This window comes from Lactuca serriola, chromosome 1 (genome assembly GCF_051521515.1).
Source record: "Lactuca serriola cultivar US96UC23 chromosome 1, Lser_US96UC23_V15, whole genome shotgun sequence".
Taxonomy (NCBI): Eukaryota; Viridiplantae; Streptophyta; class Magnoliopsida; order Asterales; family Asteraceae; genus Lactuca; species Lactuca serriola.
Window position 1 is genome coordinate 9643970 of NC_136408.1, and position 16602 is coordinate 9660571.

Sequence of the window (16602 nt, forward strand, 5' to 3'; positions counted from 1 at the left end):
TTAATTATACATTATAAATTTTGTTATTCCATTTTAAAGGCATACAAGTTCGAGCTTTAAATTTTCGTTATAAAAGTAATGTTTTCATACTGAAAATGTAAAAAGAAATAAATGATAATTATAGTGGAATAAAAGATTAGCAATGAGCCTGCAAAAACTGAAATATGGATTTTGTTCGCTTAATATCGCGGTTAAAGTTTGTTTTTATAGGGTTTAAAAATTTTGGCCCCTAAAACCGAAAACCTCATTATTTCGTTTCCGAGCAAAGAAAACCCTCTTCCCGCCTACGACTTAAAGGAAAAGCACATCACCCAATCCACCCACTATCTTCTGGCGATTTTTTCCCAGATTTCGAATTGGATCCAAGAGGTTCGCTATAATTGTCTCCTTGATTTACGTAACTAATTACATGTAGCAATTTGTGTATTGCAAATTAAGCTTCGATGCTATATGAAGCTAGCTACTTTGCTGGATTACGGTAACTTCAGTTTTGTTGACTAATAATATTTTTTTCTCTCCTGTTTAGTAGGCGGAGAAAAGTTTGAGTAGATGATGAGGAAGACGACGTTCAAGGGAGCGAATGTGTTCATGTCGAGGAATTTAGTGCCGCCTGAGATATTCGCTTCGCTTCACGACGTTTTGAAAGATAATGGAGCTGAGATCTTCCTGTGTTGTGATCCTTCCCGGAATGGACCTGATGATTACCACATTATCTCCTCACGAGATCATGTATATGCATGTTGTATTAGTACTGGTAGATATTGGCTGTTTATTTGTAAGAATTTGAAGTTTACCAATTGATTCCAATGATTTTTGCAGGAAAAGTTCAATGATCTGCGCCAGAAAGGTTGTAATTTGATTGGTATGGCTGTGAGCTTACCCTTCCAGGTTCCTTGATCTATATTTGTTTTTTCAGACCTTTCACTGTCACTTTGTTTAGGTTTTAAATTTATATTAAGAATCAACAGTAAATTTCATTATGCATGTTATCTTATTCTGAACTACTTGAATTTTTGTATTCTTAGTTGATATATACTGCAAGTACTTAGAAGGCACATAGTTTGAGTTGGCAAAGGTTGATTAGATTTTTGTAAGTTTTGATAACTAAGAATTATTATGGCAAAGGCAAACTATATCATAAGAGTATATTCATCTCTTCAGATATATAAAGTATTCACTTAAAATCATTCTGATGAACTAACAGTTTCTAGACTTTTTTCTTGAAATGGATAGCTGGGGTAAAAATACATACATCATTTCACCTGTGTTTTAAATTACCTGACTATTAATATGAACTGATCAGTACAATACCTTTTAAAGAGTCCACAGGTGATACCCATACATCCTAATAGTACTTAATCTTTAAGAAACTGATGCATTTGAAAATTAAAAGTAATTTTTTTCCTGGGATTTTTGTTTTACAGCTAGAAAACCTTGGCATTATAAGTAATACCTTAATATAGATTCTTGTCAGTCAGTTTACAATGAGTTAAAAGTTTTAAGCGTGATACCCTACTAGGAGGTGCATATGACATGTCAAAGAAGTTGTTTAGTAAGAAGATTGGTGTGTTACAAGAAGCTACTTGTACTTTTTCCAGGTCCTCAATGTGTTTTTTCGTGTGCAAAAGAGAATAGAGTGCTGCCAAAACAAGGATTCACGTGTTGCCTTGCGATGGATGGAGTCAATATACTGACATCTGGCTTTGAAAAGGAGGGAAAGGTTCTTTTCCTGTGGTTATTACTTATCTTTACTAGTATTGTTGTGAATATAATGTATTCCCTTTTTTTTAGTAATATCGGACCTTCTTCCTTAATCGGATGAGTTTTTTATGATGGGCCCAATACAAAGGATAAATTTACAAATGTGAAGATGAAAAATTTCTGTCTTTATCTAAGATATATGTTCTTTTTATTCATAAAGTTTCAGGTTGTAGTATTTGAGGGGATGTTTGATGTTTCATCTCTAGTTTCTTGATTCATCTTATTTATAAAAATTTTAATGTACATTTTTTTCTTTCTAAAAATGTCTTGTAGGATGAGCTTGACAAGTTAGTGACTGCTATGGGAGGTTTGTTGCAAACTAAAGCATCAATGGACATTAACTTTGTCATTGTGAAGAACGTACTAGCTGCAAAATATAAGGTTTGCTTCTGTTCTATTTTCACATGGGTAATAACTTATGTATTTTCTTTCTTGTTTTATCATATTTTCAAGTTTGAATATTATTGTTAATTTCATCACGCTTTGATCAATACTTTTAGACTCTCAACCAACCATTATTTTGAAGCTTGTTGAGTCATCTAATTTGCTTTTCTTTACATGCTTTGCAGTGGGCTTTGAACACTTTGAAGAAACCAATTGTCTCCGAGAGTTGGCTGCACCAGTGCTGGAAAGAGCACCGTGTTGTTCCTCATGACTCATACAGAGTTCTTCCATTTTCTGGGTTGACAATTAGTGTCACCCAAGTGCCTTTAGGTTGAGTATCATGAAAATCAAAATATGTTAACTGTGAATTTCTTAACATTTTATGGTCCTCTCATGTGTGGCTAACATGTTTGTTTCTCACAGATGCACGTAAGGAGATAGAAAAGCTTGTCATACAGAATGGGGGCAAATATTCTGCTGAACTCACAAGAAAGAGTACTCATCTAGTGTGTGATATATCCTTAATCATTTTGATCATTTTGTGAATCATGTTTAATCATACTTAAGTGGATTGTTCCCAATACATCTTGTAAATTGTCTTGAAAACTAGTGTCTCCTTAACCATTAACCCACGCTCCTGAAGGTGACAAATACAAGGTTGCAAAAAGATGGGGTCACATTCGTATTGTTACCAGAACATGGTTCGATCAGTCTGTTGCTAGAAGAGGTAATACTTAAACTTGGATTGAGTTAATGGGCTTCATGGGTTAAGCACTTAATCTGGAATGCTATACATGGTTGTTTCTTTTTGACTTAATTTGGACAGAATAACTTAGTGGGTAAAGCCAAAAAAACCTTGCTTAATGTATTAAGACACCAACCTCTTTATCTATTTGCGCTTCTTCTTTTTTTTCCAAACTGCTCACATAAAAATTTATTAGTAGTGTGATTTTTTTCGAAATGTAAGGATAAAATGGCCATTTAATCCCTTACAGACGCTTTATTCAGTTTAAAAAAGAAGCAGATCTTATGTATACCCTTTTCTTCAGTTTGTTAGGCTTCTGACTATGAATTATCTTTTGTGATGATTAGCATGTTTGAATGAGGATTCATATCCTGTCCAGAGAAGTCCTGGCACATCTATGAATAGTCAGAGGACTTCCTTAAAGATGCAACACAGCCAAGAGAAAGTTATCAGAAACTCACAGGGTGCTCCAATTTCCATAACCCATCAAGAGATTTCATGTGATGGGATGGCAGATGCTGACCTGGAAGCAACTCTCTCACAGAATATGGCATCTACTTGCTCAGATATTCCTGGTATAATTAGTGAGGAGAAGACAACTCCTACCATACAGCCTAAAGCTTGTATGGACATTGATGGTTGTGTTGCTGAAGATTCTCAATCTGAAGGCAACGATTTGTACTTTTTGAATTGCAAAATTCATCTTGTTGGTTTTGATGCTCCTGAAATGCGTCGATTGGTGAACATGGTTCGAAGAGGAAGTGGTTCTCGTTATATGTCTCTTAATGATCAATTAACACATATTGTTGTTGGAACTCCCTCCGAAACGCAAGTATCTTTTTCATGCCAATCACTTATCTTATATTTTATTAATTTGTTTATGTGCCACTCATTTGCTATGAATAATGCAGTGAGAAGAAAGAGGTAAGGAGCCTTTCTGCTATGGGTGTCATCAATGTGGTAAAAACAGTATGGCTTGAAGATTGTGAACGTGAAAAGAAAGAACTTCCTGTACTTCGGAGACATGTTGCTTATGATTTGCTCCTTCCAAAAGGTGTGGTATTCATTTCATAATATCTAAGGGGCTCTCATGTTCCTTAAATTTGCCTATATACTAAATAACCATGTGCATTTGTATCATATTCTCACCATTACAATCATGGCAGTGTCACAAGTTTTGACTAAACCTTGAAAACTCCGCCTCAATTGGTTTATCTTGTTTACTAACTGCATTTCCTGATTTGTAGATTCCATGCCCTTTAATAAGGGATTTGTGAGTGCCATTCCTGGTCTGAAACAAGGAAATACCTCCACCGTTCAACCACCTTTGCAAAATGATCAGTCTCAAAGTCAAAGGTATACAAAGTTACCATGAATATATATATATATATATATATATATATATATATACACACACACACACACACACAAACACACATGAAAGCTCTCTCAAGAAGCTTTGGGTTATGAGTTTAACCAACATATGTTTTCTAATATTGGCAGTTTGGATAAGGGTCAACAGAAAGTGCAGCATGGCATCAACAATGAAAAGCAGAACAATAAGTCGAGTGTATTTAGAGGGCGATCATTTCGCTTTTCCAGTACCTTCCCTGATGTTCAAGTAAGCTTGCGTTTCTATAAAGTTTAAATTATAAATTTGATTCACTTGCTTTATGTTATTTGAATCTTTTACCTGTATGAATGTTTTTTTGGATGTATTAATGATTGTTGGTTTGTTTAGAGAGGTGAAATAGTTGACTGGATTCATGAAGGGGGTGGGAAGGTGGTGGATACTTTGACAGAGAAGAATGTTAATTACACTGTTGAAGCCCATGGTGTTCTATGCAGTCGAACCCAGTTTAATGGTGTTACTAATGTATCTTCTCACTGGATTCGCTCATGTCTACAGGTATTTGAATTCATCCATTAAATGTAGTCACTAGTCAAATAAAATCCATTTTGTTAACCTGAACATATGACAGACAATTGCATGATACAAGTATTTTTTATGATGCTATTAGAATATGTCTATTTGCTACATTTGCTATCTAGCTTAGTTGTTAGGGTTTCTCTAATATCTTGAATGCATTCTTTCCTCTTTTTGTGCGGGTTTAGCTTCTATATATGAGCTTTCAGTTGACATATCTTGTTTTATGCTGCATACAGATACTTGCATTCATCTCTCTTTTTATGCATTTCAATTGATAATAGCTAATAAAAGTTGAACATTTGTGGTGAAGGATGGATGCTTACTTGATGTTAGCAGTCACATTCTCTTCTCTCCACTACAATGCAAAATTCCTTTACCCGGATTTACTGGGCTTCAATTCTGTGTATCCCAATACGAGGATAAGGAGAAAGAGCTATTGAGAAACGTGTGCCATGTTCTTGGAGGAAAGTTGGTCAAACGGCTTACTAAAAAGGTCAACTATTTAATATGTAAATTCACTGAAGGTCCAAAGTTTGAGGCTGCCCGTGAATGGGGGATACATACAGTTACAATCGAGTGGCTATGGGAGTCCATTAACCAGGTTGGGCCATTTTTCTATTGTGTTAAATGCAAGAAATAGAAACATACTACATTTTTTTTATTGAAGCAATGTACTTCAGAAAAAAAAAAAAAAACTACCAAAGTACATCATTGCACTTTTCATTTTATTTTTTCTTGTTAAGACATTGAACCAATCATAGCAGTGAAAAATGGTTTGCATTTGGATAAGGTTGGTGTAATTCAGTTGATTGTTGTTTTGTAATAAGAAGACATGAAGTGGGATGCTATAAATAAAAGACAAATGAATGAAAGTATGTTGGTATTTAACCCTTGTATACATGTTTGTTAATTGTTATTGAAAAAATGTTTTTGGTACTTGTGTCAGAACAAAGTTGTTGATTGGAGTGGATTTTTGCCAAAAGAAGCTACAGCGGGTGAGCGTGAGGCTGGAATGTGCACCATGAGCCAGTATCCAACTCAGGCAGCTCGAATGGTTTCTACAGCTGGTGCATCTCAATCTCAATCTCACGATCTGAAAACCATTGATGGTCAAAGTCAAAAAGATGATAACAGAAGAGGAAGCATAAGGAAGGAGGTGAAATCTAAATCTAAGGTTATGGGGAGTAAAAGATCAAAGCTCTCTACTGAAAGTGCTACAGAATCTTCTGGATTACGTGTCCTAGATTCTGTCTGCAGGATTATCTCTACTACTGAAAATAAGGCCACTGAAATTGACTTGGGAGGGGGAGGCGGAGTTTCTAAATCAGTCCCTGATGTTGCTGCTGCTATTGAGGATTTGTTGGAGCAGACAAGTAAGGTAAAAAAAAAAAAAAAAAACAGATTCCAATTCCCTCTTAGTGTTTTATTTGTTGTGAGAATTGGATTGTTAATATTTAACCTTCCTGTGTTTTAGATTCATGATCACATGTCACCTGAGAGAACACCTGATAAAAATGCATCCGAGGTATCTCTTTCTTTGATGCTCTGATCATTTATTTTTTTATTTTTTTGATATTGGATTGGATTAATCCTCTTCTTATTGTTGGAATGAATTCAGCAGGTGTTCACATCTGATCTTCATTCTCAGGAGGATTCCCATTCTGCATTTGGGATATCTAAGCACTGGACACGGAGGTGACTCACATCTTATCTTGCTTTCTCTATTCATTGCCTCTGCCTGTCATTTCTCTTCTTTAGGGTTCCAAAAAACAAAAAACTAATGCCTTGGTTTTCTTTTCTGTTTTTTATAAATAAAATGAAATTTTAGGGTTGGTAAGAAAGACCAGGAAAAAAAAACTACCTAACTGAAAAACCCATAATAACATCTTTTGAAACAGCAATGTATTTTACTCTTGGCCTCTTGCTACGCAATGCAATTAATTTTTTTTTTTCGTATAATAGCAACATACTGGTATTATGCTAATAACATCAATACACCTGTAATACTTTCCAAGCAATATGTTATATCTAAGTACATTGTTATTACGGGTAAAAATGTAAGTACATTGCCTATTTTGGTAAAGAGAGTAATGAATGCTGAAATATCTTAAAATCTACATTTTATTGATCTGTTCCATTTTAAACAAATAAAATTGCAACACCTACTAGAGAATAGTTGTAGATGAAATAGTTTAGATAGAGGCAAAGAAATATGTTATATATATTTGTACATGACACAATACAATACATGACTGTTGTTTATACATGTTTCTTGACTGCTATGAGTATTGAATAGTTCCAGGTCTTCTAATGAAAAAGAGGACATTACCAACCCCCGTGGTGTAGGAGAACATACAGGGGGCATTTATGGAAATTTCAGCGAAACACAAACAGAATCCCAGGTTTCTATTCTCTATCTTTTCTTGCATTTACATAAAGCTTCAATTATTTATGCATCCAACAAACAGTAAATTTAGATACACTCATATACAATGATAATGGCAGGTTGTGGGTTATGAAGAAGATTTATCCGGGAGGCAGATGATCATAGACAGAGTTCGCACACGAAGTGGCCTCACCCCCAACCCCATCACCTTCCGTTGACCAAGATAAGGCTAAATTGGTAAAATCACCCAACCAAATGACTGATGCCGTTGGAAAAATTATAAAAGAAAAATAAAAATAAATAACCAAGTGTATTATTGGACAAGTAGTTAACTTACAGGTTCAAGATTAGCGCTAAAAGTAATATGTCTTTTTACCCTGTTCGTATCAGTTTTTCTCTTTCGCATTATGAACTGGAGGGAATATTTTGCGTGTGTATAGTGGTAAATCACTAAATTATCAATTTTATAATTTTCATATTGTTTTAGTTGAATTAACCGTTGTACATGGCCAATTGGGGCAAAGAACACCATCTCAAATGTTATTATGATTTAGACAACCGGAGATGGAGACTTGAGACCGCTTCCAATGTATATGCGTGCCAAGCACTAACGAAACTAATGGACCTTCAACTTCACTTTTTACCAACACATTCTTTAAACATAAAATTATAAAGTATATGGGACCCCTACACAACTCTCTTTCATCCATGATTAAACATGTATATTACCATATTATTGGCTCTTTCAAAATCACCTTTCGTAATACCAACATATAAAAAGTTTTCTTCGCCATGTTCATGACCAGTATTTGCTTTTGAGAGAAAATACTACAACATTTGCTTTTCAGGATAAAGATTAAGAAAGGGATGAAAAGAAATTTTTTGATAGTACCATGACAAGTAGAGCTAAGCAAAACTAAAACCAAAGCCGAACCCAAATGTAATGTCCCAAAAATGTTAATAAAAATTTTCATTTTAAACCATCGAGTCATACAACCAATTGTTTCCAAAACCAAACAAAGTAAAATGTATTTTCAAACATTATAGTATATCAAAAGCAATCATTGTGGAAAAAGCCATCAGGGGATGCAGTATAATCAAGTCGGACTATTTCCTTTGGAACTGGAAGTGCCTAAAAATGTTTAAACTATAAAACTGTAATCACAAAGCTTAGTGAGTTTCTAAAATACCACATACCATACATCAGATAAGGAATGTTATGGGTGAACCATAGTCTTACTGTTACTATTAGCCATGAGTTAATCGTGGTCTTCCCTTGCCACATCAGGAGCCAAATCTTGGTCTTATGTACAAGTGCCAAAAGCCACATCCAGGTCTTTCATGCAAGTATCACAAAGACAACTAGCAACATACATATAATTGTCGGGGCCTAGTCTTGCAAACAATTGCCAATGGTCTTTCATACATATGTCAGGGGCCACTACTTGGTCTTCCATGTAAATATCACTAAGACAACTAGCATCCTATATAGTATAGTGAGAAGACTCACCTAACTCACGAAATCAACTAAACCACAACTCAATGCTCCGCAACAAATGTTACCACACTCTTATCAAAACATATAAGGTCCAACCTTAGCCTACACACTAAATCCAACAAATCCTGACAAAAAGTCAACCCAGGTAACAAGTCAATGGTCAAAGTCAAAGTCAACAGCCAACAATGTGCCTCACGTCATGACCAACCCTTGGTCACGTCGTGTGAACACACTCAACCCGATTCCAACTCGTCACGCTCCAACTCAGCCAACTCGATTATGGACAACCCACTCAGCAAGCCTCACGACGTAAACCTTCCTTGGTCACGTCGTGAGAACAACCGGACAAAATAATCGCGGAAACTTCAATTGTCACGTTGTGACATCCTCAATGTCACGTCTTAACTACAATCTGAGGCAACAACTTAATGGTTTGAGTCCTTAATCCATTAAGTATTTGACTCCCACTTTCCAAAAAGTTTTAAGGGACTCCAAATGTTCATAAAAATGACAAATTTATGGACATGTATGCTCCATGCATGTCCTCTATCCAATTTAGGTCAAAAGCCAAGAAAATAACCCAAAGCTCATGCAAGGGTCCAATACAAAACTAAATTCCCAATCTGAACCATATAACAGTCAAATGGCTTCAAGGATCTATAAAGTTGCCAACTTTATGGAATCTTATCACTTCAAGTTGTGCATACATGAAAATAAAGGGACAGGGACTTAGATCTAGCAACCTAAAAGCATAAAGTTTGAATCTTGGACACTTACAAAGGTCCATAATGTGTACAAGAGAATGGTGATGAGGTTTCCTTTCTAGATCAATACACTAGAACACCTTCTTCTTCTTCTTTTTCTTCTTCTTCTTCTTCTTCTAGTAGCTACCAAAAGCACAAAAATGAGCTAAGAACCACCAAATAGGATTAGGGTTAGGGTTTCTGAGGTTTGAGAGAGATGGAGACGGGTAATGAACCTTAACATAGAGTTAGTGGGGTTTAAGTACGAAGGAAACCCTAAAAGATCACGGGCTTGGGCTGCAGCCTTCCTCACGATGTAACCATACACATGTCACGTCGTGACAAGCTTCCTGAAAACACGCTTCGCCTTTGACTTGTCACGTCGTGACCACCCTTTGGGCACGTCGTGACACCAAGTTTTCCCTAAAAACCATGCTTTTGACTCCTTAATGCCCTAACCGATCTATTCCGGAAAATAAGTGTTACACCAAACTATCAGTTTTGAGTTTAGATTTTTCAAAACTGAAAAATTCTTTGGGTTTGGTTTACACATTAAAAACACTAAAACTCAATCAACCCAATGGTTTTAAAACTGTACAAAAACCGACCCAAACACACATGTTTAATCCCAATACCTATCAATAAGTTTAACTTTTAATCTTTTTTAGTTTCTTTAACTAGGTGGTTTTTAATGCTTTTTGGTTTCTTTAAACTGGTTTCTTGATTTTCGTATTTTTGTTTGGTATTAAATTTGACTAAATTTGTTTTATTTTATTTAGAATTTTTGCAAATAGGTTAAAAGCCAAAATCCATCAACCCATGGGTTGAACCCGAAAAACTGAAAAGCCGATCCACGAAACTGAAAAATGGACTCATCCAAAAACCAAACCCAAAAGGCTTCAAAACCCAAAAATCGAACTTATCGGTTTGGGTGCGGGTTTACACCAAAATGACTCGTGACCAGTCCTAATGACAAGAGTAAAGTTACATGATAACTATTTTTGGATTTTTTTTAAGGATTAAAACATTTTTATATAAGATGTATTTTGGTTGCAAGGGATAATATATACAATGTATAGTGTATGAATAATGTTAATGCAATTAAAGATGTTATTTATACGACCTTGTTTGCAATTAGCCATAAAAATAATTGTTCCCTAATTGTTATTGTTATTGTTTTTGTTAAGATTTTCCAAAAATGACCACCCATTTGGTTTCCTCGATTTCTTAAGTAACATGTCAAAGAGTTTGGGAGAGTTTGATAATATCGAACTTCATATTAAAAATGCCTACAACAACGACTCTCTCTCTCTCTCTCTCTCTCTCTCTCTATATATATATATATATATATATATATATATATATATATATATATATATATATATATATATATATATGGAATTCTCTCCTCTGTACTCATCTTCTTCCTCAATGGATGGTTCGTCAACATCTTCCAGCATAAAGACATGTGTTCAAAAGAACAAAATCACACAATGGTTGAAGTGTGGCTATGGTGTTGAAGCCAACTTATCGACTTTATGGGTTGTCCATAACTCTCGAAGAAAGTTAAAAAAGATGCCTGATTATAAGGTATTTTATAGCATAAAGATGGTATTTTGGTTGGAATTTAACTTGAGCTTGTCACGGCCTTTTACAGGATCCAACAAAATGTTGTGATTACTTCTTATGGCTTGATAAACCATTGTCAAATCAAGACTACAAGGATATGATGTTTGAGATGCATAAGTCCTTGAAGAGTGATGCATTTGTTCATGCCTAAATTCAAATTGAGAAACGAGATAAGATGATGTTTTGGTTGATGAAGCTGGTATTGCTGATAATCATGCTAATTGGAGTCATTATAGTGGTTGGGTAGTAATGTTAACCAAAGTACCTCTCTTATTTTCATTACCATAGGTCTAGGTTGGTTAGGTATGTGAGTTTGATCTTTTCGTTAATGTTAGTTTGATGTACGGTGTTTTAGTTAGTTTGTGTTTTTTGGGTGGTAATGTTGGTTACCAAGGGACATGTACGATAACGGTACTGTAACGGTTATGTGAAATTATAATGACGATATTCTACTAAAAGCAATTATGTTGTATAATCTGGGAAAAGGTTACATGTGATTGCATATTACGCTTCCAATAGTTGTTTAGATACGATCGATTACCTTGATGTTAGTGTTGGAGATAGTGTTCAATGTCTTTAACTATCTGTAATATTCCTAAATAATAATAGAGTCCTTTTGGATTACCTTCATGACACAATTAGCAATAAATAGATGGAGAATAATAAGTTTTTAATTTATTATGAATTAATAAATCAATTAGAAATTATTTTGGTAATTAATTAAATAGTTTTAATTAATTAAATAGGTGGAATATAAATTAATTCATTGAGATTAATTAGAATATTGTAGAAGCCTCTTTGAAGAGGAGGTGGACGAAAATTAAGATGTATGTCAAAATTGCAACCTTTACGTGCATGCATGGCCTTATAAGCTCAAAATTGCAATTCCAAGTCCTTTAAGGGGTCATGCACTCAATGGGGTCCTTAATCACTTCAACCACAACAACTTTATGCTTCTAACACGTCTATAAGGCCTAGATCCGAAGTATAATCCAACCAAAAGGTTTATCTTCACGGATTTGGGGTCTTAGGGCTTAAAAGCAACAATTTTAGGGACAAAAAAGATCTAATAAATCAATAACCAAGATGTAAACTTTATTACCAGAATGGATGACTACAAATGAGCTTGCTCTGGATCTAAGTCCTCTCCTTGACCTCTTCAATCTCCTTCTTCTTCCACTTGCTCCAAAGTGCCCCAAAAATCCTTCACAAGGCAACAAATCACTTAATCTTACAAATGGAGGCTAGGGTTTTGATAAGGATCGCTCTGAGGATGATAGAGGCTGAGATGGGGCTATAAGGACATTTAAATAGGGTGCAAACCCTAAGGATTTGGATCTCCTCCTGATTGGCCTACTCGCCGAGTCCAGGCGTGGACTCGCCGAGTAGATCACTTAAAGCCCGCACCCATCTCGACATCTACTCGGCGAGTTTGGGCTACAACTCGCCGAGTAGCTCTTCCAAAAAGAACTTTTAATCAACATAAATACGTACCAGGAACTGGGCGTTACAAATCTCCCCCACTTATCTTAGACTTCGTCCTCGAAGTCTGCTGACTCCAGAAACAACTCTGGGTAGTGCTCCCTCATCTCCTCCTCCGCCTCCCATGTCCACTCTGAACCCCTCCGGTGTTGCCACTGTACCTTCACCAACTGAACCACCTGTTCCTCAAGGTCTTCGTCTTTCGATCTAAGATCGCAACTGGTCTCTCGATATAATTCAGGTTGCTATCAACCTGAATATCCTCCAAGGGTACAACTGCCGACTCGTCCACCAAACACTTTCTCAACTGAGAAACATGAAAAGTGTTGTGGATCTGGCTAAGCTCTGCTGGAAGATCCAACTTATAGGCGGCCCGACCCACCCGGGCCAAAACCCTAAAAGGACCAATGAATATGGGGCCCAAATTGCCCCTTTTCCGGAACCTAATGACACCCTTCCAAGGTGATACCTTCAGGAGGACCATGTCACCCACCTGAAACTCCAAGTTTGAACGCCTTCTGTCGGCGTAACTCTCCTGTCGACTCTGCGTAGTCTGCAGCCTACTACGAACCTGCTGGATCAACTCTGTCGTCTTGAGCACCACTTCGGTGCTCCCGATGACTCGTTGACCAACCTCACCCCAACAAATCGGGGTCCTGCACTTTCTCCCGTAGAGCATCTCAAAAGGAGGGCGGTCAATACTCGCATGGTAGCTGTTGTTGTATGAAAACTCAGCCAAGGGAAGATAGGTATCCCAACTGCCACCGAAGTATAGCACACACGCTCGCAACATATCCTCCAGAGTTTGAATGGTGCGCTCGCTTTGACCGTCAGTCTGCGGATGAAAGGCTGTGCTAAAATGCAGACGAGTGCCCAACTCATCATGAAACTTCTTCCAAAACCTGGAAGTGAATCGCACATCTCTGTCTAATACTACAGACACCGGCACCTCGTACCGCGCCACTATCTCCCTGATATAGATATCGGCCAACTTCTCGGCCGAGATACTCTCCTGGATCGGAATAAAATGGGCGCTCTTGGTCAATCGATCCACGATGACCCAAATCGAATCTACTCCCCGCGCGGTCCTGGGAAGCTTTGTGATAAAATCCATCGTAATATCTTCCTATTTCCACAACGGGATGTCCAGCGACTGCATTTTGCCGTGCGGTCTCTGATGTTTGGCCTTGACTTTCCTGCAGGTCAAGCACCGCTCAACGTACCAAGCCACATCCCGCTTCATGCAGGGCCACCAATAGTTTAGACGAAGATCCCTATACATCTTCGTTGCCCCTGGATGAATAGAAAATCGGGATTTGTGCGCCTCCCCCATCAAAATCTGATGCACGCCTCCGTGATACGGCACCCACACTCTACTGTGTAGTGTCAATAATCCTCGGCTATCATAATCGAAGGAGGTGACTTGGCCCACTATCCACTCACTTTTCCGATGCTCCTCCTTCATAGCCTCCTGTTGAGCTTCACGAATCTTCTCCAACAGTGGAGTCACTACCGTCATTCTCATACATACATCCTTGATCGGTGCCGCCTTACGGCTAAGCGCATCGGCCACTACATTGGCCTTTCCCGGGTAATAAAGGATCTCACAATCATAATCCTTCACCACGTCCAGCCACCGACGCTGCCTCATGTTCAGATTCGGATGATCCATGATGTACCTCAAACTCTTGTGGTCCGTGTAAATGGTACATCGAACCCTGTAGAGGTAATGCCGCCAAATCTTGAGGGCGAAGACCACCGCCCCCAGCTCCAAATCATGCGTCGGGTAGTTCGCCTCGTGAGGCTTCAGTTGCCTCGAGGCGTAAGCAATGACATGTCCCCTCTGCATCAGTACCGCGCCCAACCCCGAAATGGATGCGTCACAGTATACCACAAAATCTTCTACGCCCTCGAGCAGGGCTAAGATTGGCGCCTCGCACAATCTCTGTATGAGATTCTCGAACGCTGCCTGCTGCTTAGGCCCCCACCGAAAGACCACGACTTTCTTAGTCAACCGTGTCAGGGGTACGGCTATCTTGGAGAAATCCTGGATGAATCTCCAATAGTAGCCTGCTAATCATAGGAAACTCCGAATCTCGGATGGAGACTTCGGAACCTCCCATCTCATCACGGCCTCGATCTTGGCCGGGTCGACCAGTATGCCATTCTGGTTGACAAGGTGCCCAAGGAATTGCACCTCGCGCAACCAAAACTCGTGCTTGGAGAACTTAGCGTACAAGCTCTCCCTCCTCAGGGTCTCCAGAACCTCCCTCAAGTGCTCCTCGTGTTCCTCCTGCGTCTTGGAATAAACTAATATGTCATTAATGAAAACTATCACAGACCGGTCCAGCATCGGTCTGCACACGCGGTTCATGAGGTCCATGAACGCGGCAGGAGCATTGGTGAGCCCAAACGGCATCACCACGAACTCATAATGGTCATAACGCATCCGAAACGCGGTCTTCTGCACATCCTCCTCTCTGACCCTCATCTGATGATAACCGGAACGCAAGTCGATCTTTGAGAACCAATATGCTCCCTACAACTGATCAAAAAGGTCGTCAATCCTCGGGAGTGGGTAACGGTTCTTCACCGTTACCTTGTTCAGCTCCCGGTAATCTATACACATCCGATACGACCCGTCCTTCTTTTTCACAAAAAGAATCGGGGCTCCCCAGGGTGAACTACTCGGTCGAATAAATCCCTTGTCCAGCAGCTCCTGCAGCTGCGTAGACAACTCCTGCATCTCGGGATGAGCCAACCGATAGGGTGCCTTTGCTATCGGAGCCGCACCAGGAACTAAGTCGATCCTGAACTCCACCTGACGCTCCGGAGGTAATCCAGGAAGCTCCTCCGGGAACACATTAGCGTAGTCTCGCACCACTGGAACCTCGCTCACCGTTGCCTTACCCGCCTCCCGGGTATCCATAACGTACGCCACATAACCCGCGCAACCCTGCTGAAGGTAGCGCCTAGCCCTTGCTGCTGAACATACTGTGGGTCCACGTTGTGGCCTCTCGCCGTGGATTACCGACTCTCCCCCACTCGGGGTCATGATCCGCACCAGCTGCTGTGCGCAATCTATCACCGCCCCATTAGGGCTCAACCAATCCATGACTATAATTACCTTGTTCCCACGCAACGGAATGGGAACCAAATCCACTAGGTAGCGCTCCTCAAACAACCTTAGAACACAATCCCTGAACACTACTGACGCTTGCTTTGATCGATCATCGGTGATCTCCACCTCTAAAGGACAATCCAACATGCCCGAAGACTCAGTAAACCTCTTGCTAAGCGCAAGGGAAACAAATGACCGGGTGGCACCCGAGTCAAACAACACCTGAACAGGAATACCATTCACATGGAACGATCCTAATGCATATATATATATATATATATATATATATATATATACATAGCACATATTAATATCATAACATCATAAAAGTAAGATAGAGGGAAAGAATCATACCCGTCACCACATCGGGTGCGGCGAGCGCCTCCTCTGCCGTCAGTTGAAACGCCCGACTCCTTACCACTGAAGCCTCTGCCTTGCCCTGTCAGCCATCTGTAATCCGCAGGGTAGCTAGAGCCGGTGCCTTCACCGGCGCTGATGCTGTCAACTAGGGGCAATTGGCCTTCTTGTGGCCCCTCTGGTTGCAGTGGAAACACAATACCTCCGATGTCTGAATCACAGGCGCAGGGGCGGTACAATCCCTGCTAAAGTGTCCCGTCTTGCCGCACTTGTAGCAGCCCGGCGATCCCAATCTACATGCTCCCTCGTGCGACCTGCCGCATTTCCCGCAGCGGCCTGGTCCTCTTTGGCCGTTTGGTCTACCATCTGATCCCCTAGGCTTCTTCCCCGAAGCCCCTCCTGCCTGTCCCTCCTGTGCCTTCCTCTTCCGGATGTGCTCCAGGTCTATCTCCCTCTCCCTCGCCCTGGCAATCATAGAGTCCAGGGTGGGGCAAGCTGAAAAACTGACATGCTCCCGAATATCAGCTCGGAGCATGTCATGATAGCGGGTCCTCCTCATGTCCTCA

The 16602-nt window shown here is 39.3% G+C and overlaps 1 protein-coding gene across 1 annotated transcript; it reads left to right on the forward strand.

The window, feature by feature from the left end:
• Positions 1–216: 216 nt before the first annotated feature.
• Positions 217–7698, forward strand: MEI1 (transcription coactivator). Its single transcript, XM_079035363.1, has 19 exons — positions 217–369; positions 527–729; positions 820–862; positions 1599–1720; positions 2035–2142; positions 2331–2475; positions 2569–2660; positions 2779–2872; positions 3238–3722; positions 3806–3944; positions 4138–4246; positions 4394–4511; positions 4632–4799; positions 5131–5421; positions 5767–6198; positions 6295–6345; positions 6439–6515; positions 7117–7222; positions 7326–7698. Exons 2-19 carry the CDS (start codon positions 550–552, stop codon positions 7422–7424), a joined length of 2859 nt encoding a protein of 952 aa, XP_078891489.1. The 5' UTR covers positions 217–369; positions 527–549; the 3' UTR covers positions 7425–7698.
• The last annotated feature ends 8904 nt before the right edge of the window (positions 7699–16602 follow it).